Source organism: Cryptomeria japonica, chromosome 10 (genome assembly GCF_030272615.1).
Source record: "Cryptomeria japonica chromosome 10, Sugi_1.0, whole genome shotgun sequence".
Taxonomy (NCBI): Eukaryota; Viridiplantae; Streptophyta; class Pinopsida; order Cupressales; family Cupressaceae; genus Cryptomeria; species Cryptomeria japonica.
The window spans coordinates 4636350-4659656 of record NC_081414.1 but is presented as its reverse complement, the minus strand read 5'-3'; the positions used below and the strand labels follow the sequence as shown (position 1 = coordinate 4659656).

The following is a 23307-nucleotide window of genomic DNA, read 5'->3' as shown; positions in this document are numbered from 1 at the left end:
TTGTGAAATGTAGTGTCACTATCACAATGAGCTCCCACGACATGAGTGAGGATGAGATGAAAATCCATTCTCATAGTGAAAATGATTCAGAATTTGAACCTCAGAATGAGGAGGGTGACCATGGGGCTAATCCTGGAGCCCAATCTAGTTCCATGGCGAGTGCACCAGCTAGTGCAGGTTGCCCTTCAAAGTTGTTGGCACAGTATGCTAGGGGTGCTTATGATCCTAAATCTCCTGGAACAAGGAAGTGGAAGTGCAACATTTGTGGGGTTGAATGGTTTGGTAGCATCACTAGAGTGAATGCACACTCACATTTTTGGAAAGGAAAAGGTGTGGATCATTGTAATTTTTTGGCAAAAACTAAAAATATAGAGTACAGAATTGAGATGAACAAGCTTTGGGGCATTCCAGATGATAGAGATGTTTCAATCCCTACTACTTTGTCTACTAGGGCAGCCATTCAGCAAAGCCAGCAAGTGCAACATACTTCTCCTCATTCATCGTAGACAAGAGTAATGATGTTTAGACCTTAATCCACTTCCACTTCTAGAATCATACCCCAATCACGAGGGGCAAGGAAATGCAAGATGCAAAGTAACCCCATAGCTGATTTGTTTAATGTGCAACTGAAGGATGAAATAGATAAGTCCATTGGCAGGTTCTTCTTTGCCAATGGCATCCCATTTCATGTTGCATGGTCTCCTTATTATAGGGAGATGATGTCTATGGTGGCGAAGGGAGGACCATCATATGTGCCACCAGGTGAGACGAAATTGAGGACCTCGATCTTAAATTAGAGCTATTCCAAGATCAATATTTTTATGGAGAAGATGAAGTCATGTTGGGTGGCATCTGGGTGGAACATATTTATGGATGGGTGGACGAACATTAGCCATCATCCACTCATCAACATCATGGTCACATGTGCAAAGGGCCCATCCTTCCTTAGAGCGGTTGATTGTAAAGGGCATCACAAAGATGCTAATTTTCAGTTTCAGGTCCTCAAGGAGGCTATTGAGGAGGTTGGGCCACAAAATGTGGTCCAAGTAGTGACAAATGCAGCCCTTGTGTGTAGAGCAGCAGGGAAACTCATTGAGGCAGCCTATAGGCATATTTGGTGGACCTCATGTTGTGTGCATCTAATGAACAATGCACTCAAGGACATGGGGAAGATTGATTAGATTAGAGGAGTGGTCAGCGATGCGAGAGATGTGCAGATGCTTATCTACAACCACCACACTTCACATGCACTCTTCAAGACCTTCGCGACGAAGGAGTTCTTAAAACCAGTTGAGACCAAATATGCATCCTATTTCATTCTCTTGGAGAGAATGATTGAGTTGTAAGAGGCATTGCAATTCATGGTTATGACTAATGAGTGGAATAGGTGGGTCGAGGCCAAGACAGAGCAGGGGAGTAGGGTGAAGGAGATAGTGAAGAGTGATGTGTTTTGGACTAATGCGAAATACATTGTCTCCATCATTTCTCCAGTATTTCAGGTCATCAGATATGGGGATTGGGATGCACCTAACCTTGGAGAGGTGTACGAGTGCATCGACTCTATGCTTGACCAAATGAGGGTTGTTGTGCAAGTGAAGGACCCCTCTCTAGCATTCTACAACGAGCACATCCGGCCAATCATTCAGAACAGATGGGACAAGTTGAACACTCCTTTGCATATGGCTGCCTTTGCCTTGAATCCTAAGCAGTACAAGGCTAGACCAGGTAGAGTGACACTGATTCAGGATGATGAGGTGAAGGCGGGGTTCTTTAGGTGCATAGAGAAGATGTATGATTCTAGAGATGTCGGCATACTTTGCACTGAGTGGGGAGGATTTGCCACTCTTAGAGGCTATTCAAATGCGACAAAGATGGATAGAGAAACTATGGCACAGGAGGACCCACTTTTGTGGTGAAATTGTCATGGCTCAAAATATTTGACCACCACTCTAGCTATCCATCTGCTATCCCAAGTTTCCATTTCTTCAGCTGCTGAGAGGAATTGGTCTACATATAGCTTCATTCACTCTCTTAAGAGGAAAAGACTTACCTCTAAGAAAGTAGAGAAGCTTGTGGTTGTAAATAGTGCTTTGCGTCTCATGGACCGCAAGACACTTGTGTACAAGGAGAGTCCAGCAGCACAATGAAGCCTTCACAGATTGATGAAGATGATCCTTCCACCTCAGATGCAGGGTTGGTTGGTGTGAGCTTGAGGAATATTGACCGTGGGGAGTTTGCCCTTGCAAATGATTAGAGGCCTCCCTTCACTATATTTTGAGTTTTGACATTTTGGCTATTAGTATCTGTATTTGCTACTCATTGTAATGATGAATCATGTAATCATCTTTATAGACTTTGTAATATCTCATATGACATCAAATATTCATATTTTCAATATGATAGAAATCTCCAATTTGACAAATTTAAATTTTATTTAGCAATTAGCATTCAATAAAGCTTTGTATTTAGATTTAGTATTTCAAATTTTGATATTTTATAAATTTACTAATTATCAAAACTAGTTTTTCAAGTACTATAAGTATATGTATAACTATATCAGCACCAACACCCCACCACCCCCTGTCGCTGTCCCCCCAACGTCCCCAAACTTTGGTCCTTTGTCCCTCCATCCCCGAAACCCATCCCCGCATCCCCCCGTCCCCAACGGCCGTGGAACACTAGCTAAAAGTAACATGAAATAATTCATCTATCATATTGTGTCAATCATTTTTACATCAAATTAATTCTTCCAAACAACATTGCATTCAAATTTGAAACAATTTTTGTAACATATAGAAGCTTCACAAATCCCAATAACAAAAATTGAAAAAAAAATGTAAAACACAAAATATATCAATCTATGGCAGTATAACATCAGGCATATAAAATGAAAACAAGCTTCATAATTCTTGCGAATAAAAATTAAGTCAAACAAAAGCCTTACAGAATCGGGGGTGTTGTATTGCTGGCCTAGCAAATCTCCTCCAGTGCTGAGCTGTACTCCTGGAGTCATATGAATCAACGAAGGATCTCCAGATCCTACTGCTGACCAAGATGCTGGATTAATAGATATAAACCCAATTACAAAATCCTTATGGTCAGAAGCAATCTTCACAGCTGCATTTGTATATTCACCCTTTGCAAGAGTCCCAGCAGAGCTCATTTCTGCAAGTAACAGTAGACCCCTTCCATGTGGCAATCCCTTAATAACAGCAACTTTTGTTACTTCTATGATACCAATTCTTTAGGGAGAAAATAACATAATGCTGTTGAATCACAAATATAAATCAAGCACCTTACCTTCAATTTCAAACCATCAACTATTGCAGGACCTGGAATAATGTGTGCATTAACAATATCCGCCCACTCCAAAATCTTGAAAATTCCTCTGCACAGTTACTAAATTATTGTATTGCTTTCTAATAGTGAAAGAAGCCTCCATGACAATAAAGTATTAAGAAAGAAAACTAAAACACATGTATTATCTCCCCGAACGGAAGTAATTTATGCTATAGATTTCAATGTGTTTAGAAATAATACCTACCCTTCATATTGCATGGTAACTGTATTTCCTATGTCAGCAAACTTCCTATCTTCAAAAATTAAAAAATCGTGCTTGTCTGCAATCTTCATTTTCACATAAATTTAAGTCAGACATGCCCAAAAATACATAGAAACATTTAGATATTAATTTTCTTTCCAAATGATCTTCAAACATAACACTTAGTAACATTTATATGTTAATTTATTAGGGTCATTGCATAGAAAATTAATATACAAGTGTATATATGTGTGATAGTAAGATAAGAGGTACTTTCTGAACAATTTTGAAGGAAAATCAGAACACAATTCTATCATTATCAAAAAGAGTTTAAAATCAAAACAATTATGGCTTTTTTTTTCTCTCACTCAGAATCAAGCCTCTACCCACAGTGCATTGCAACAAAAGAGTTTAAAACATATCACAAGATGGCTATACAGACATCAACTCCTGCATCCTTCATCATAGAACTGAATCCTATTAACCATGTATACAATCATGCTAAACTTGTGTTGATAATATCAGCAACCTACAAGAGCAAATTTGATTAAAATTTTCAGAGGACGATGCACCTAAAATCATAAGAGAACAAAAATAAGGAGAGTTGAAGAAGATATGAAGCTTCAGGATAAAATCATCCCAAGATTCTCTCTTAGGGATCTTTAAGAACCATGTTATACGACTGTGTCCTTGTCAAAATAAACATGCTGATATACCATACTGGTGTTTCTCAAGAATTCCATAGACAACATTACAATACTTTTGGATAGCATGTATTCAATTATGCAGAAAGAGTTATGAAATACATCAACATTTTAGAGTAAATAATAAATATACAACATTCAAAAAGTCACATACATGTACTACTACACTCATATATACAGATGCTTCCAAAGAATATGCTTAGTGTACTTACAATGAGCCAATATTGCATATAATTTATGCAATGGAGTGCTATCTAGCACTCTTAAATGGCATGGGAGGGCCCTGACATTTTTTGTTAAAAAACAAAGAATCTAAAACTGGAAAGTTGAATTCTTACATGACACAGATGTGTAAATTCCACAAAGTTTCTTGACAGAGGGATGCAGAGACACCGGGACAGGGAGACCAAGGGCCTAAATTTGGGGATGGCAAGGGGAACAGCAACAAAGTAGCAATGGTGGGGGCAGCACTGGTGGACATAAGTAAAAAAAATTGTTAGTATGACTATGCAAGTATTCCACTAGCGTACTTGTTGATGTGTGTTTTGTGACACTCTCCAAAACAGAATAAAATACCAAGTATTCTATTTTCTCTTGAACAAGGAAACCTCAAATGCTAAACAATGTGATCAAATAAGGTAACCCCAAGGTTTCCTAATGACAGGTCTTGACATTGCAATGGATAGACTCAGTGAAATGATGTGATTTTGCTGTTTTCACAATAAAATACCAAGTATTCTATCTTCTCTTGAACAAGGAAACCTCAAATGCTAAACAATGTGATCAAATAAGCTAACCCCAAGGTTTTCTAATGACAAGTCTTGACGTTGCAATGGATAGACTCAGTGAAATGATGTGATTTTGCTGTTTTTACAAAGGGACTTACGCTTTCACTTCAAAGCAACTGGAACTCGAATACTAAACTGACTTGAACTTCAAATAGAAGACAAAAAGGGATACAAGTATGTCTGTTGCAATATGTTATGGACTCTTTAAAAGACTCTCAATGCCTGTCCCACTCCCTACATTATCATGGATCTGTAATGTAATGTTTTGACTAGATGACGCTTATTTTGAATCCATTTGCAAACCAAACAGTTTAAAATTGTTGGCAAGTTAATTTTGTAAATGCATTAACTCTGTCGCCAGCCACACGCAGATGTTCCTTTGGGTAATTACCTTTCATCTTTGCACCAAAATCTTACAGGTTGGGAAATGCAATCTACCATTGTTTCTGCAGAGAATGATGAATGCATTTGGTGGCATATATAAGGGATATTTGTTTGGTAATAGAGTTCCTTTCTGAATTTTGCTCCTACAATCCAACCTCCTAATTCTACCAAATCACTTTCCCTCCCTTAAGATTTAGAGTAGTCACCAGCAATGCTGCATGATTGACTCATTAAGGGTAGGATTTTGGGTCTATAAATTATGAAAACTTGATATAGAGAAATAAAGCACCCAATAGCAAAGCTGAAAATCTAAGCTCAAAGCCTGCTTTAAGATGCTCCAAAACAAATATCCAATCTAGCCTGTATATCTGAGTAGAGAATTTTGTTGTTTACTTAGAAGGCCTTGGGGAGGATTAGGATTAGTTCATTAAAGAGAGAATCAAAAACAGAATTTAGTGAGAAAAACAAGAATGCCACCTTCAACAAGGCACTCCCAAATAACTCAATCTATATGGAACATCAATCAGACATCGTCGGGATTTATGTTAAAGGAATCAATAGCTGCAAGAAATGACTCCCAGACAACTAGGACAAGGGATGTTTCCAGCATGTCTCATCATTCCAGAAGCATAATAAATATCTGAAAATAGATAACAGATAATAATTAACTCACTGTATTGGAAATATTTACATAAGATAATGCAGAGACATGTGAATTGTTGCAAAAACTAAACAGAAGAATGGCAAAAGGAATGACAATGTACTGGTTGAAATATATGTTGTAAGCTTGTGCCTCTCATGTTAAAATGTGTTTTTCATTCTCTTTTACTACCTTAAATTTTAGACGAGTAGTATAACCATTTTCCAAAGTTGCATGGGCATGGACACGAATACGGATACAGATACAAATATGATATCAGATACGAATACGGCCATTTTTAAAGACGGGGCCATTTTTAAAGACCCCCAATATGGATACAGCTGAATATGACATTCATTAAAAGAAAACACATTTTAAAACAATTTTCCAAGTTATTAGAGGAGATTTTCATTATTTTAAAAGCAAATAGACACCTAATTGCTACATAAATAATTATAAGTTGATTTAACAATTTACAATATGCAGAAATAGTAGAGTTGCATTAGAGGATAACCCAAAAAAATGGGTCGCTGAAATTGAAAAACATTTCATTTGTCTTTCTCATTTGGTGTAGGCTTTGTTTATACAAAAAAAAAATTAAAAAATAGCAAAAATTGAAGTACTTAACTTTAGAAAGATTCACGATAAATTTAAAAAAATCAAATCAGAGTATCTGGCACAGTTGGAAAATCAAGACTTTTTGGACACGTGTGGGTATGGTTTCTGACGTGTATCCCCACCATATCTTATATGTATCTGTATCGGATACAGGGATACACGAAGCCAGAGAGGGGCAGAGGCGTATCCGGCTACTGTGACATTTTCCTTTTGTACAGTATCATCCTCAATGCATGCAGTCAGTGGAGTTTTTATCAAAAAAAGCATTCTGGGTATTAATTACTTTAAAGTTAAAAATAATTCATTGAAAGATCACTTAAGTCTTTAACGACCGTATGCAAACAACATAATGTAGCTATAAAATCATAACTATTTGCAAACCTATTTACACATTTATGAAAATGCACATGTACTGCTAAAGAGGGTTTTAAATCCAAACTTGCAATGCATAATATTAGTGAAAGCTCACATTTATGTCTTTTGTGAAATTATATTCAGTAAAACCTAATAATGAATGCTCAAATTCAGTAGCAACCATTAATTTTAGAATCTTTCTATAATCTTTGAAGAAATTTTTTTCTGGTAGCAAATATTATTCCTTCCTTGAGTTTGAAAAGGCGTCAATTTTAGTTTTATGCATTCTTTCTATGCCACTCATAGTAATCAGCCTTATTCAGTCCTTCATTCAATGCTCATGGCTTTGCACTCATGTTCCTTCAGTGTTCCACGGGCATTGGGGACGAGGGGACGCGGGGACACGTTTCCGGGATAGGGAGACCAAGGGCCTAAGTTTGGGGACGTGTCCTTCATTCAATGCTCATGGCTTTGCACTCATGTTCCTTCAGTGTTCCACGGGCGTTGGGGACGAGGGGACGCGGGGACGCGTTTCCGGGACAGGGAGACCAAGGGCCTAAGTTTGAGGACGTGTTGTGCGTTGCACACGTTCCCTGTCGCCGACAGGGTCCCCCTTCATGTTTTTGAGCCTTTCGTCCTCGCCCTGTTGAGTTTCGCACAGAGTGTCTCGCGTCCTTTCGAGCAAGTCCGCGACTGGTCCGTAAAGTGATGATGTCAAGAAAAAGAGCCGATGAATCCATCAGGCTAGTCTAGCCCTCGGGCGCGAACGCTAAAGAGTTTGTTTGAAATTTTGAAAATCGCCTTGGATAGGCATAAGGTGATAGAAATTGGCGAAGCCCGCCAAGCAAGAGCAGTGTGTCTAAAGGTCGCACGAGGACCCAAAGTTGTCGTTTTTCGCGCAAGAGCTACGAGGTAGATTGCATAAGGTTTGTCTCCGCAATGTTTGTGGGATTTGAGTAAAGGATGATTTTCGCCTGCTGGTGAAGGAGCGAATTTCCTGGCCAAAATACCGAGGTTGCGAAACTTGCCCAAATGCCTTGGAATTCCGAACTCGGCAAAATCCAAAATTTGTAGAATCTAGCGAAAACTGTTCTAAAGTCCGAAATTTTACTTAAGTTTCCAAAATTGCCTTATGGGCCGAATTTCGGATCGAGAGGCCAAAATGTTAAAACTTCACAAGGTTGAAAGATTGCCAAAAAACGCCCAGGGAGCCAAATTTCAAACCCAGGGGCGAAAATTTCAAAATTCAGAGTTTCCCAAATGGTCCGAAAATGCTTTCTAAATCTTGCAAAAAGACCCTTATAGTCCGAAATTTTGTTTAAGTTCCCAAAATTGCCTTAAAACGCCCAATTTCGGACCCTGGGGCGAATTGCAAAAGGACCCTCATGGTCCGAAATTCACCTAAGTCCCCAATTTCGGACCCTGGGGCCGAAATTCAAAGTTGTGCAAATTTGCAAAAGGTGGGTTTAGGTCCAAAAATGCCTCCAGTTCGCCAAAAGTTCAAAAACTCTGAAATTTACCTTGAGTTTGCGAAAAGGTGGCTAAGGTCCAAAGTTTTTAAATGAATTTGCAAAGCATGTTTAATGGTCCGAAATTCGTGGAAGTTGTAGGAAGCGCCTTAGGGTCCGAAGTCTTCTTAAGTTGCAGAGCATGCGCTAGGGTCCGAAAACTTTTCTAATTTGCAAAGAAAACGCTAAAACTCCGAATTTACAAACATGTTTAATGCTCCGAAATATCTCCAATCACAAAAGGCGTTAAAATTCATTCGAACACTCCGAAATTTGCAAAAAGGTGGTTTAGGTCCGAAAATGATAGAGTTCGCCAAAAACGCTTAATGCTCCGAAAATCTTCAAAATCGCAAAACGCGATGAATGCTCCGAAATTTGCCAAGGACGCGAAAATCGCGAAGGACGCCATAGCTCCGAGGTTTGTATAACTTGAAAGAGGCATCTATATGGTCCGAAGTTCACCCTTAGGGTTAGAAAACGCAGTTTAAAGTTTGTAGAACTTCTCAATGCTCCAAAATTCGCCATAAGGCCAAAACCGCAAGCTAAGGGAAGAACGCGAAGAAGCAATACAAGGAATTCGAATTTCAAACCCCTCCATACTGCCGAAGTTTACGTAAGGAGGATCACGTCTGATTTTGAAAGAGAAAGAGAACCAATTTCGCGCAATTCATATTCAAGGTAAAACGCTGCATAGACTATTCCAAATCATTCAAGTTCAGATTGCCAATTGCCCAAGGTAAAAACCCTTTAAAATGATAAATTCCTTTCAAACAATAACTGCGAAAATTTGGATCAAGGAGGTAACCGTTGGAATTCAAAAAATTTGCAGAATTGTCCATTCGTCTTCACGCAGCAAAGTTGGGCAATTTCCTGCCATCCACTCTCATCAGGTAAGTACGCTTTGTCTCTTGTAATCATCTAAAATGCTTATAAATCAAATGGACAAATGTGCGAAATCTGATTAAAATGCTTAAATTTTCAAAATTCGCATCTCTTTCCGCTTGTAGAGCGTCATGCAAAGCAGTCAAAATTTAAAATTTGCTCCTATTAACCAAAAATTGCATTTTCAAACTTAGGAAAACTTTTCGAGCTTTGTCCCTGTTGAGAATAAATCCAAAATGCTTAAGTATAAATTCGCGATCAAAAGCTTCATGAATACTTTGGTTTAAAATCAATCAAGCTTCTAGCTAGAAATGTCGCTCCATGCCCAATCTCAATTTTGAATTAATCCTTGAATGTTGGAGTATTCTCTATCTAACCCGCCTTACTTCTTTGTGTATCGCCTCGTAATCCGTGTTCGGCTATGCAGGATAAATGCCTAAATCGGCGGTAGAATCATCAAAGACACCCGCTGCAGCCGAGACATCGCGAGCACCCAAATCAGATATCCCACGCAAAGTTGAGAGGATGAAATACCAGTATCAAAGAGGAGGGTTGAGGGAGTCAAAAGTGCAGAGCGTCTGGGACAATATCGGTGATACCAACCTTGGCCATATTGACATCCAGGATTTCAGGAATCGGGTCTTCTCCCCTAACGCATATGGCAAGCCTAGACAAATGGTGGAAAGTGGCATCGCCCAAGCGGCGGGATTTCCTCCAGCAGTGCAAAATTATGAGTTAGTGGTAGAGGCCACCCGACACTATCAGCCAAATTCCAAATTGGTGCTCCTTGAGAACATGACCATCGCCAACTTCACTCCTGAGGCCATCGGCGACGCATTCGACATTCCCTTCCCAAACAATCCCACAGCCACAACCATAGATGAAGCACAAGGGGCATATGATATGAATCCGGCCCGATGCAAAGCACTGATCAACGAAGAGTGGTACAAGGAGAGAAGGCTTCCAAGCGCCAGAATTGTGAAAAAGACCCCCAGAAGTGATTTTCATAATGAGCATGGGGATATGGTCACGTTACTCAGCCAATTTATGGGACTTCCTAAATCCAGCTACTTTGAGGAGTGGATGTTCTATTTCACAGAGCAAGTCTTCACTGGGAAGTCTAAGTTTGACTGGGCCCAGATCATAAGCGACAACATCCACACTCAGCTGATTGAGCTTGAAACAAAGAAATACTTCACTATGACCTCTTATTTGGTCTACATGTTCGCCAAGAACCAGCCGCTGCCAGGTTTGATAATGAAAGGTGAAACCGGGAATGGACCCGGTCAGGTAAAGGTCTATGATTGTTACCCGCAGCTGCATTACCAAGATATAGCTCAGAGGGAAAAGAACAGCCCAGCTTATGCAGTTGGCCAATACGAGCGTGTCAATGACGCCTTCACAATGCGCCTGGTCAAGCTAATGCAGGGAGGATTACATATAAGGCTCTCAGAGCAAGTTACTATTCTAGTACAAAGGTATGGAGCCTGGTTCATTCAGTTCCCAAGGTTCTCCTACATCCGAATAGCAAGCTTTGATGGTGCCCCTCTCCAACTTCCACGGTACCCAACCGACAAAATAATTCTTATGGAGGTTGCAAGGCAGTCACGTCCGGCCGGCATCTTACTCAAAGAAAGCAAGCAAGCTGGATTCACATTCCCCATGATCATAGGCAGCCATGAAGTCCACCTAAAGACCCCTACCCTAGCAGAGGAATCCCTCGCAGAGTTGGCCTCTTATGGTCTACGAGACCATTTTCCGAGAAAATATTTCGATCACGATAATCTGGCAAAGAGAGCCTATGGCAGGCGGTACAGAGCAAAGGATTCGGTTGAAGACTATAGGAAGAATTGCTCTGATCACTACGAGGTCCGGAGGCGGGAATATTCTAGACTGCGTGTGCAGCAAATGCGACTCTTTGAATACCGCCGGGTCCCAGATCAGCTCACAGATTCGAGAAATTGCCTCCAAGTCCGAGAGTTTGAAGCAGTAAGGCATCTCTTGCCAGGCGTTGATTGGTCCCAGGACCCGATCACCGATTTTGAGGCAATCATGGCAGCCCCAGCAAGATATACAGACCAATGGTTACATCAACAGATTGAGAGGCTAATCCATGAGGGAGTCCAGTTCACTTACCACCTAATGGGCAGCCTCGATTCTCAGTCTTCCGAAGATGAGGGAACGTCCAGTGCACCCAGAGAAGAAATTGAGAAACCTGCGAAGAGAAAGAAGGCTAAGGCTTGCAGAGGGACTCGGACATCCAAGAGAACGAGAAGGGAAAAGATTCCTATAAGGAGACCAGAGGTCACTTCATCGTCAAAGGACCCCAGTTCGTCCGACGATGTAGTAGAATTGGATTATATACTTGCTCCGCCTTCCCAGAGTGACGTTGACGCATTTGAAGCTAATGATCCTCCCGCGCCCGACATGCTGGAAGATGAGCTAAGAGCCCTTGAATCAACCGAACCAGGCAACCAAATTGAAGGAGGAGAGATTCCATCCATCCAAGGGATCGAAGTGCATGAACCCACGCAACAAAGTCACCATGAGTTGCTGCTCCACAATACAGCCAAAGATGACTCTACTGTTGAAGGAGAGCAAAGGACAGAGGAGACTCGCGAGCTCGAAAGGACTGAAGAGCAACCATCACATGAAGGCCCCAGACAATTGTTCGGTGAAGTAGGAGAAAATTCAGCTGCAAGTAAGGAGCTTGGCACCTCTTCCACCCCTCTAGTAGCAGAACAGCTGCAAATTGGTGACGAGTCGGCTGAGAACCTCAAGGAACAGAATGCAGACCTAACCTTATCGTCAGCCCAGACAGTTCCTCAAGAGTCGTTGATTGCCAGAGCCCAGCGCAAGGCCGCCACCAAACCCCCTATTGATCTAGAGGACATTTTCTCGCGCATAGGCCAAACGAAAGCTAAGGGGAAGGAAAAACCTAAGGCATATTCTAGAGTGACCAAAGACGAGCAAAGGAACCGCACTCTTCACATTGTCGCCCTGCCTGTAGACAAGCCAGCAGACCAGATCACACTGGCAGATTATAGCATCACAACTGTCCCCATTGGACGAGCCACTAAGGAGCAAGAAAAAGAAGAATTCAAAGATTCAGTGTAGAATATACTCAGGCAGCTTGAAGAGATAACAGCTGAAAAGAACATGTATCGGGCTCGTGCTAAGCAGGCCGAGGGATACATCAATCAGCTCCTGAGGCCATTACACAATGTTTTTGAATCCCATATTCCCCCGATGGCATTGGCGCAAAGGACCACAACAGAATTTGAAGGAGTGCGGGACACTGCAAAGGCTGTTAGGGGATGGATGCAAGGCATCAAAGAGAGAGGGGAGCGAATCTTCGGGGATCTGCGCAAAATGGTCCTCCACAGGGAAGCTATTGTTATCAAAATGTGTAAACTGAAGAAAGAATGCTATAATATTCATGAGGCGATGGCAAAGACTTTGCCCCTTGTTCGGGCTTTATTCTGGACCTGTTCTCGGATTCCTGTTGCTAATGCTATTTTGAATCCTTATAGTATCAATACCTTCAAAGACTGGTATTGGACTCTCAGCATGAAGGACGACATGAGGGATAGTATCGACAAAATGCATGATAAGTGCGATGACACTTTATCAAACGTAAAAGACTTTGGTGAGAAGATCCTCAAGTCCATGGTTTCGGGTTGGAAAGACAGTATGGAGGATGGTGAAGTACAGCCGCAGTGGGAGGACCGACTCATTCCCAAAATCACATACTCCATAGGGGATCTAGATTTCGCTTCTGAGCTTCAAGCAGACATATCATATTTTGAAAATCACAAGTCATACTGGAGAGAGGAACTGAAGAATTTAGATGACCTCCTACAAGGTATCAGTTACAAAATGTTTAATCCACCTATACTGCCAACAACCGAATTATTCAAGTTATGCATGAGATTTCAGGACTACGTTCGGGTAGGACGTGCAACTGATCGGGATATCTGGGGAGAATATTTGCACGATGAAGTTGAGTTCGTCACTGAAGAATCTAGAGCTGGAAAAGAAAAAGTGGTTTCTTAAAAAGTGCTTTTTTCTCTCTAAATCTTAAAAGTGCACTTTTGCACCAAAAGGTGACATTTGACTTCTAAGTCAACAAAATGTAAAACTTTATTAATGCACTTTTTTGGATTATTTCTGAAATTGTTGTAATTACCTTTTTAGGTAGTTATTGCTCCTTTGGGGGTGGTTGTTGATATTTGCATCCCATTTATGGGTATGGGCAGCCATGTTTTATGGATGAATCTGGGCCACTTGTTTAAATTAGATCTGGGCCATTCATCCTATTTTGAAGCCTATTTAAGGGACTGGTTTTCCCTCATTTTGTAAGAAGTTCTTGGATTGTTGCAAAAGCTCTAGCAAAATTTACAAGATTTAATGCAAAGATTAAGACTGTTTTCAAGTTTCCTTGTGAGTGCATGGTCTCCTTCTTCACTTAATTTAGAAATCTTTCAGTTACGTTTATTTCCTTTACATAGCATTTTCAATCAAACATCTGATAGAATCCACGTAGTTCACACCATTGGGGAACGGCTGATTGCCTTTCTCTTTGCATGGTTAATCTGAACCTTTTATGCTTAGTTCGGTTATTGAGTACTCACTATGAATGTAAAAGTTCTGATGTTGTAGTTGATAACATGAAAATCCTGTTTTCCTTTGAAGATTGCACTGGGTTTATGCAAAAATTGTGCTTAGGTAGCTGGTGATGTTTAATCTAGTTTCTTGGAGGTGTTCATCTATTTAATCGAATCTGCTATCTTAGTTAAAATTTACATTTCATGTATCTCTCTCTCCCTATCCTTCCCTCGTTTTTTCCCTTTTTTATCAAGAGAATCCGCAGTCCCACTGAGAACAGTATCAACTCAACTGAAATCATTTGATAAGAAAGAGCACAAAGATTCCAGGGAACTTATCTATAAATTACCCATCCAACGTAAGTCCCCCTTGTGTTTCCAACAAAACACATCAAACTACTGAGTAATCCCGCAGTCAAGACCTGACAAACGAAACCTTGAGGTTATCCCCTTTGATCAAAACACAGAAAATAGCATTAGGGACTTCCTTATCTCAAGAGAGGATAGGATACTCAGCTGGTTATTCTATTCTGCATTGGTCGTATGGAATTTGTAACAATGCGATTCCAGACACGTCAACAGGACGACAGGGGGACGACGGCAGGGCGTGGCGGGGTGGTGGTGCTGATATAGTTATACATATACATATAGTACTTGAAAAACTAGTTTTGAAAAGATGTATGATAGTATTACAGCATAAGAATTACATTTCAAATGAGACTATAGGAAATTTGAAATACTAAATCTAAATACCAAGATTTCTTCGATGCTAATTGTGTTGTTATTTGGAGCCTAATAAGACTCGGAGGTTAAATTTTCCCTACTTCTATCGGCGCGGTTTCCCCCTATATTTTTTAACGGGGGTTTGGGGGCAGCGCCCCTTGCACGTTCGAGGGGCAGCACCCCGCGAGGCCAAAAATACTTTTATTATTTTCTAAAGGCGTCGGGTGTTATTTTTCTATTGGCCCACTTCCAATTAGAGTTACCCCTTAACCCCCCCAAAAGTCACATGTTTTTTAAAAACTACTTTTTTTGGTTAGCTTTGACGTGGGAACGCAGGAGACGCCTGGGCGTCTCCGCGTCCCTCGAGAGACGTCTGGGTGTCTCTCAAGAGACGGGGAGATGCCCAGACGTCTCCCCGCGGAGACGGTGGCGCTTGGGTGGTGATGGCGAGACGGCGGGGGACGTCGCGTCCCCGTCACACCGTCCCCGAGACGTTTCTGACGGGGGGCCGCGCCCAAAAGGGGGGGGACGCGTCCCCGTGGAACACTGTGTTCCTTTAAAGAAGATCTTGTAACTTTACATGTATGCCACTCAGCATCCATTGGTATTTAAGGGCACCAAGGTTTTTGTAATGTCTCTTTACTTTCAATATATTGCTATAAAAAAAATTTATCAAAGAAAAGAACCAATTCCTAACAAAGAGGTCATTCTTTTTTCAAGATCTAAAGCCTCCATCATGGCAGTGCCAGTCACTACTAACCTTGTTTAATAAAGCTATGAATCCTTCATAAAAATGGCTTGCCTTTCAGTCCTTCCAATACAATGTCATTAAGAGAGAAATTTAAACTGAACCAATAAACCAAAAAATATAAGCAATGAACTACTCTGTACAATTCAATAAACTATGGGTAGAGAAGTTTAGAAATGCATAATTTAAACATCAAAATTAGAAATCCAATCATCCATCAATTTATTCTGTTGTTACTCTTGTTCTTGTTTAATGTGGCTTAGAAAGAACATTATAAACAAAAAATAAGCAACAAACATGGATGATAGCACACAATTGAGAACAATATTTCCTAATATGTTGTGACACAGTGTAGCTCCTCATAATTCACATTGCTATTACGCAAATAGCAGCAAATTGAAATTGTGTTTTCCTTCCATCTAGTAGAAAAAAATACAGGAATTTCAGCAAAAAACTCAAACAAATTTGTTGCAAATATATTAAATTTCTGATTCCCTTGAGCCTATGACAATTGGCCCAGGACCAATGCACTTGTAAAATATACAAGTTTAATTCTGGATAGCTACGCTGCATGCATATAGATTCCATAAAGAATTTGGCTTTAAACTTCAAAGTAGAGACACCAGCAAGGGCAGGAATTGTGTTGACTTCACCAAACAACAGAGAGAACCAGTGATAAAATACGCAAGGAAAATCCTATGCTGCTAAGATGATCAAAGCATGGAAAGCATTTCATCTTGCCTGAGCTGGAAAAAAAACAAGGGATCTAAGCCGCCATCTCAATGTAACCAACATAATATGGATTTTTTATTTGCTAACAATGCTTTGTTGATTGTAGACTATAACTCGGAAGAGCTAGAGAAGCCCAAGGTCTTTGCTTTCAATTCTTCGGATGTTATCATTTTTTTGGATTCAAACTAGGAAATGTGATGAACCTTTCCAATACGTGGGCACCCATCTCAGCATCAAGATATATTAAGAAAAGACTGGCAATTTAAGAAAAAGATTAATGCCTTGGAATATTTTATGGAGGTCAATCGCAAGAAAGGCCCAACTAATTACAACTGTATCTATGGTTTTTAAACAATTTCATGTTTTGTTTACACTGCACCCAAGAACATTCTAAAATTTGTTCCACCTGATCCCTTTTTTGGTAGGTGAAAGGCGCAGAGGCAACCAAGAAATTTTGAATGTTTGTAGTTAATGTTTAAGCTTCTAATGTTATTTAATGTGTAGAAGTTGATGATTCAACCTCACAATCCCAAGAATCAGCTACAAGCACACCACCTGTCACAAAGAACTATCAAGCAAAGATAATTTGCTCAATACTACCTGAGAATTCTGTATTGATTGCACACAAAGATATGTTTCAACAAATGAATGAATCTTTACGAAAGGATGAATGAAAACCCTAAGGCTAGATTAAATTAGCTAGTGCCAAGTGTCACAATCATTATGAATCAGACAACTTAGGTTATTATTAGCCTAATTAAATAAAAGCAAAAAGCACCTAAGTTTAACTTAAGTGAATAAAGTAATTAAAGGACCTAATTAATTAAATAATTAGATAATGTCCTAATTACTCCAACACTGACCCTTAGGATGAACTTAGAGAGTAGTTAAAAAGGCTAAGATGAATGCAAAATGCAAGCATGAATGGGTCTTGGCAACAAAGGCTTGATTAGGTATCCATGTACAAACTAAAGCAACTCTCACAAACAGAGAAAAGGAGAAAACCCCAATAGGAGAAAACTCCTCTCCAAAAGAGAAGAAAAGAAATGAAAAAGAGTAGAAGTGACTAACCATAAGGACTCCAAATGTCCCACCAAGTACTAAATTGGACACATAAGTACAATCAATATCCCCCCCATAGGAGAGAAAAGAAGATATGATGTATTTCCTCATAAGCGAGTGTTGAGAACACGGTTATACTGAGAGGGGGGGTGAATCGATATAACATCAAACTTCTACTTTTACAACTTAATAACAAAAGCACATAACTCAATCCCAAAGCATATTCATTTCATATAAACATTCACGTGAAATCTAACTACCAAGTAATACAAGTAGAACACAAGATATACATGGAATTTAACATAGATAAAAAACTCTGTGGGTTTTTCAAAGACTCATCCATCTTGTCCCTACGTTAAAGGATCTCAAATTAATGGGTCAAATTTGGTTGGGTCTCATCTAAACAAGACCATAAATCCCTAGATTGAAGCAATCTGGTCATCTTGGTCTTCCAACTATAATACTTACGGGGTGTAAGTTTCTCAATAGAAGGTTCCGCCATTGGAATTGATTTTTTCAGAGTAGGCAAGGGCTAGGAAATTATGTAAATCTGAAAGATGATTCTACCCCTCAACAGCAAGAAAAACTAACCCTTTTGCAACTTTTTACACTGAGAAATGACAAAATCAAGAAATAACTAAATTCTGGAAAAATGGTTGGCAGATCTTAATAGAGCACAGAACCAATTTTCCAATGCCTACTCATTTGTGAAAAACGAAGTTCGGATATGCAAGATATGGACCCGCAAGCACAAAACTGAAGATCTAGCTTCACAAGCCTAGTACAGAAAATTGGAGCAGAATCAGCAAACCAAACCAACACCACTAGATCGGCGACAGAACCAGCTTTCCGATGATATCTCGTTTGCGTGATTTCTTCAATTGTTATGAACGCAAAATGTCTTAATCATCTTTGAGCCCCAGTCACCTATTTCCTTGTTCTACATCTTGCCCAATTTTATCTTAATTAGGTTAGAAACATGTCTTGAGCTCTTCTTTGACATGAACTAAGCAGTACAGGCAATCAACTGAATCATGAAGACTTTCAACATCCACTTCAAATCACTCAAAACCAATTAAAAAGGAGAGATTGAGGAAAGAATTGAAATGACAAAACAAGAAAACGTATGCTTTAGTATATGAATGTATCTTATAGGTAAGAAAAATGATGGAAAAAGAAAAGATGACTAACAACCCTATTTGATAGTTCAACCATCAGGTTGGATGTAGAAGGCTTCAAAACATTCATTGTCTTTTCTTAACAATCTTGCCAAGAAGCAAACAAGAGTTTGGTTATGCTACATTTAGATAAGAAGATATCTCAAAGATGCTTCAAGTTCTAATTAGGATACACAACTGGAAAGGTGACCACCAATGAGGTGTCTGCAATAATCAAATGGAGTTCTTTTTATCAATTCACTTCCTGCAGTACTGTCTACCCCACTACAGCTTCAGAAGTGAGCAGAATGCAAAGAGTCCAATTTTTATATAGTTAAGAAAATGTGAAAGATGAGAACACTAAATGTATGAGAGCCTCTGTTGATTGACAGGCCTTTGTCCACATCAATATGGATCATCTTCATGTTTATGTTTTTATTTTTAATTCTTGTCAATTCTTACTCCTGTGAAATGTAATCTTGTTTTACTTAGTTTGATGTATTTTAATATTAGTAGATAGGAAGGCTGGTTGTGATAGTATACTCTCTCGAAAGATGCCTTTCAGGCCCAATTACAATGTCCATTTGTTGCCTCATTTCTCCAATAATTAAACTTGAAATACCAGAGACTTAACCTTGTAAACAGCAGGTGGGGCAGAAATAAATACCACTCTAAGTTGTGCACCAAAATCAGGAGTAAAGTCCGATAATATGTCAACGTGTGTTTTCAATACACAAATCTCAGGGCCAACCTGCAAAATTAAAATATCCAGAAATATCATTAATAAAATGGAAAAGCAGTTAAATATTAAACCAAAAATATCACTACAAAAACCTACTAAGTCAAATGAAGCAAGCATCAAGGTTTACCCAAAAAACATAAAATGCAACAAAAAATCAAAGCATATAGACAACCTGGGAACATAAACTAATAACATATTTTCCAAGAGATAATTTTGATGGAAGAAAGTCAGTAATACAAATATCTAAAAACTAGAAAATTAAAATGAGAATACTGAGAAAATAGCCAAAATGATGCAGAATAATCATCATTAGTTCCACAAGAAAAATCAATCAGAAAGGATTGTCAGAACCCAACAATCAATACACGCGGTTAGAAATATTGAAAAAAACACATGCTATAAATTCAAGGAATAATAACAATCTAGCACTCAAAACTGCAGTAGATGTCCCAGAATACAACCATGTACAGTTTCATATATGTGAATCCAAACATAAAAAAGGAACTAACTGGCTGAATTTATGTATACACTGTACAGATGTATATATGACCAGATCTTGGAGTATGTATTGCCATAGTTCTTGCTAGATAGTAACAGTCATAAATTCTTAAAATATGAACGGCTAGGGAGCATAAATAATTGTTCTTCAGAAATAAATCAAAAAGTGCATTATACAGGGATTCACAAGCTAGTAAAGCAAAAATAACCTACAAGTCATAACAATTTAAAGGCCATTGCGTCTCAGAAGCACAATGCACATATCAGGAACAATGTCTAACGCAAAAACCAAAAGAAGAAACTCAAAGTTGTTTCATTGAAAATGGTGCGTGTAGCACATTTCATACCACCACCAAAGTTGGACTCCGGTCATTGTTTGTTCACAAAAAGGCATGCAAATAAAACAGATAGCACCGAGCTATTATTCCAAGTAGATATCCCTCAGACATGGCATCTAAGGAAGTGACTAATCACCCAACACTCAACGAGAGAAATCACATGCTAGTAATGTAAAAACAACCTGCAAGCCAAACTTATTACAAAGTATTGGGTTTCACAAACACTTCAGCTACCCAAATTGCCGATTTTAGCATACAGATTTTATTATACAATGTCACAAACAGAAAGAATCATGAAATTTTACCACCCAAAAAATATGTGAATGAAAGGGACAAGGCCACAAAAAGTTTGGCATGAAGAACAGCCTCAGACCTAACATCTAAGCCAAAAGAAAATTTGTGTGGTGGGTAATTCCCTCAGGGCCTCAGCGTGCATATTCCAAAAGCTTGTTCAAAGAAAACAAGTTGCAGAGAGGTCATTAGCTCAGTGATAAAGCACCCCAGAATACTAATGGTTTGTCCTTGGTTCAATTCCTAACAATTCCATGGAAAATAACAAGATATCAAAATCAATATAGGACCACAAGGGAACAGGTAATTCACTACCTAAGCAATGCCATACAAAGTCGGTCATAGTGGGGATTTTAAAATCAATAAAATTTAAAGCATCGTAATCCCTGCTACCAAGTATACACTTACATATTGGAGGAGAGATTCGTATGGATAGTGGAGGCGGTGTAGATGGCAACCTAGAACCAGTGTTGTTTATAGTTCCCATGATGAGGTACAGAGTTTTGGGGACAGTAAAAAAAATCTAAATTTTGCAGGGTCAGCAAGGGAACAGAGAGCTGACAGATAGATATATATATACACACAAATGTTTTGTGCTTTCCATTCATTTATAAACCTTGTATATTTTTTGTGTAATACTAAATTATTAATCCCCAAAGAAAAATATAATAAGAAGGGTTCAACACATTAGTGCTTGTAAAATTGATTTGGTCTACACCTAAGAACGTAATTCTCACTGGACTACCATGTGTCAGCTTAATGCACAAAAAATACCAAAAACAACTGCTTGCATTTCATAAAACCCTAATTGATCAAGGAAGAAGGAAATGACTCAGATCAATTGCAAGAAGAGGAAGAAATCTTTGGTGAACATTCATTCATACCACAAAGAGAAGATCCAAATGAAGAATTGCAAGTTGTTCCAAGTGGAGAAATTTCAAGCATCCTTGAAGGAGAACAAATCAAAGTACAAAATTATAAGCAAATTGTCACAATAGAATTACAGAGTGGAGCAATTCAAAGGGGCGCTACAAATGGAGATTGTATTCGAAGAACAACTCAAGAAGATATTTGACAATCGACCTATCAAAGAGGCCCTAGTTTTTGAGGATATGCTTACAGAGCTGCACAAAGATGCATGGTTTATGCAAAATGATGAGCAAGTTGTCACCAGAAAAGCAAAATATGAAGAACAATTCGAAGTGGTGCTAAGTCCATTGCCCAAGAGGTCTCAATAAGAATGAATTTCAAATGCGAGAGGAATGATACATAAACAATTGTGGCCTCTAGTTTTTGAGGATATGCTTACGGAGCTGCACAAAGATGCATGGTTTATACAAAATGATCAGCAAGTTGTCACCACAAAAGCAAAATATGAAGAACAATTCGAAGTGGCACTAAGTCCATTGCCCAAGAGGTCTCAAGAAGAATGAGTTTCAAATGCAAGAGGAATGATACATCACCAATTGTGGCCTCTTGAAGCTACCGAGGATCTCTTATCATATGACACATTTGAGGAAGAAGCATGCCAGGTTGTCTCTTTCCTTACTACTAGTTTTGAAGGTTATTAGTTTGATTATGGAAGTTTAGGAGAAACAACTTGTGTATGGATTAACCATGGTCCTAATGAATTTCCACAACTGTTGATATTGCATGATCATTTTGTTGAGTATGAACGTTAGATTGTGAGAAGTCATTTCTCTGAATTCAAAGATAAATTTGCAAAACTTTAAACCATGATCTATGCCTTGATACTGCTGGACATTTTGAGAAATCGTGTTAGGTCTTGTTCATCCTAGTTTTGTTTTCCAATTTTAGAATAGATTTCCTTTCCATCTTTTTTAGTTTAGTTTGCTTGGTTTAGCCTAGTTGTTGGTCTGCCTTGAGTCAATTGGCTCGAGTAGTTTTAGTTTGTTTTCATTAGTTTGGTTAGTTTGGTTAGTTTAGTTAGTTGTTGCTCAGTTTTAGTTTCTTTTGTGGGAACTTTGTTTGTGAGAAAGATATTTTGTTGTTTTTGCATACACTGACATGATTCTGATCTTATGTTTGGTTCATTTCTTGGATAGTTATTTATGAAGTGATTTAGAATCCAAGATTATTCTTCTCTAGCTTTATCATTTGGTTAGGATTTGTCCTCGACGCGGAAGGGAATCATCTATTGTGTCTTGATACTGAAATCTTTCGATTATTATAATTTTTAAACATTTCATTAAATTGCTCTAAGTCATTGTGGTTTCTTAGAAGTCATCGCCAGTGAAAAATCTTAAACCCTACTTCAGCACCATTGTATCTCAAAACCATTATGAGTTTCACTGCTTATGAGACAAAGTGTGAAAAGTGAGAAAAGAAAGCAGTATCAAAACAAAAGAGAAAAAAATGAATTAAAAAAGAAATATCAAAAAATTTGGCTTTGGGAACATGCAAGTAACTCCATTGGGGCTACGGACACCCAACTGGCAATGGAGCGATATTCATGAGAATTACAGCGATAACCTCGTCGAGGCTATGGATGCCTAACTGGGAATGAGGCAATGTCTAGGATGCTTTTGAGGTTAGGACTACTCACATAGCTCATCACAGTGGATTCTAAGAGTTACAATGGTCGATAAGGAATTCCAATAATCGAGATTCAAAATCCATGATTGAGGTGTGGAAACTCAAAGTTTAAATGCAAAATCCTAGGTTATTCCACTTCCAAGTCGTGGAATGCAAGTAAATTTCCTTTCTAAGGCGGAAATGAGCTAAAGAAATTTCCTTTTAAGACTTGGAAATATTACAAGATTCCTTGTTTTGAGATTAGAAACGTACAATTGTTCCAAGGAATGAAAATGGAAGTTATTCAAATTCAAGACCAAGGGTGTGATCAAGTTAAGAATTTAAATTTCAAACCTGGAATCCACAAATAAGCATCAAGACAGAGAATTGAAGGTGGAAATTCACAATGTTGACACAGTTGCTAAATGTTGTCAAAGTGCAAGAAAAGTTGTCAA

General features: G+C 38.9%; 1 protein-coding gene across 6 annotated transcripts in view; it reads right to left on the bottom strand.

Moving 5' to 3' along the window:
• Positions 1 to 23307, bottom strand: part of LOC131069404 (uridine 5'-monophosphate synthase) — a 98729-nt gene that overhangs the window by 35752 nt on the left and 39670 nt on the right. For 5 of the 6 annotated variants that reach the window (XM_058004806.2, XM_058004804.2, XM_058004805.2 and 2 more), the window contains 4 exons: positions 19116 to 19199; positions 3545 to 3627; positions 3301 to 3388; positions 2945 to 3202 (listed from right to left, as the gene is read on the bottom strand). In XM_058004806.2, the coding sequence (XP_057860789.2) occupies positions 2945 to 3202; positions 3301 to 3388; positions 3545 to 3627; positions 19116 to 19199 (513 nt within the window). Of the gene's footprint in view, positions 1 to 2944; positions 3217 to 3300; positions 3389 to 3544; positions 3628 to 19115; positions 19200 to 23307 lie in introns of those variants that run through there. The other variant, XM_058004808.2, reaches the window with a different exon arrangement.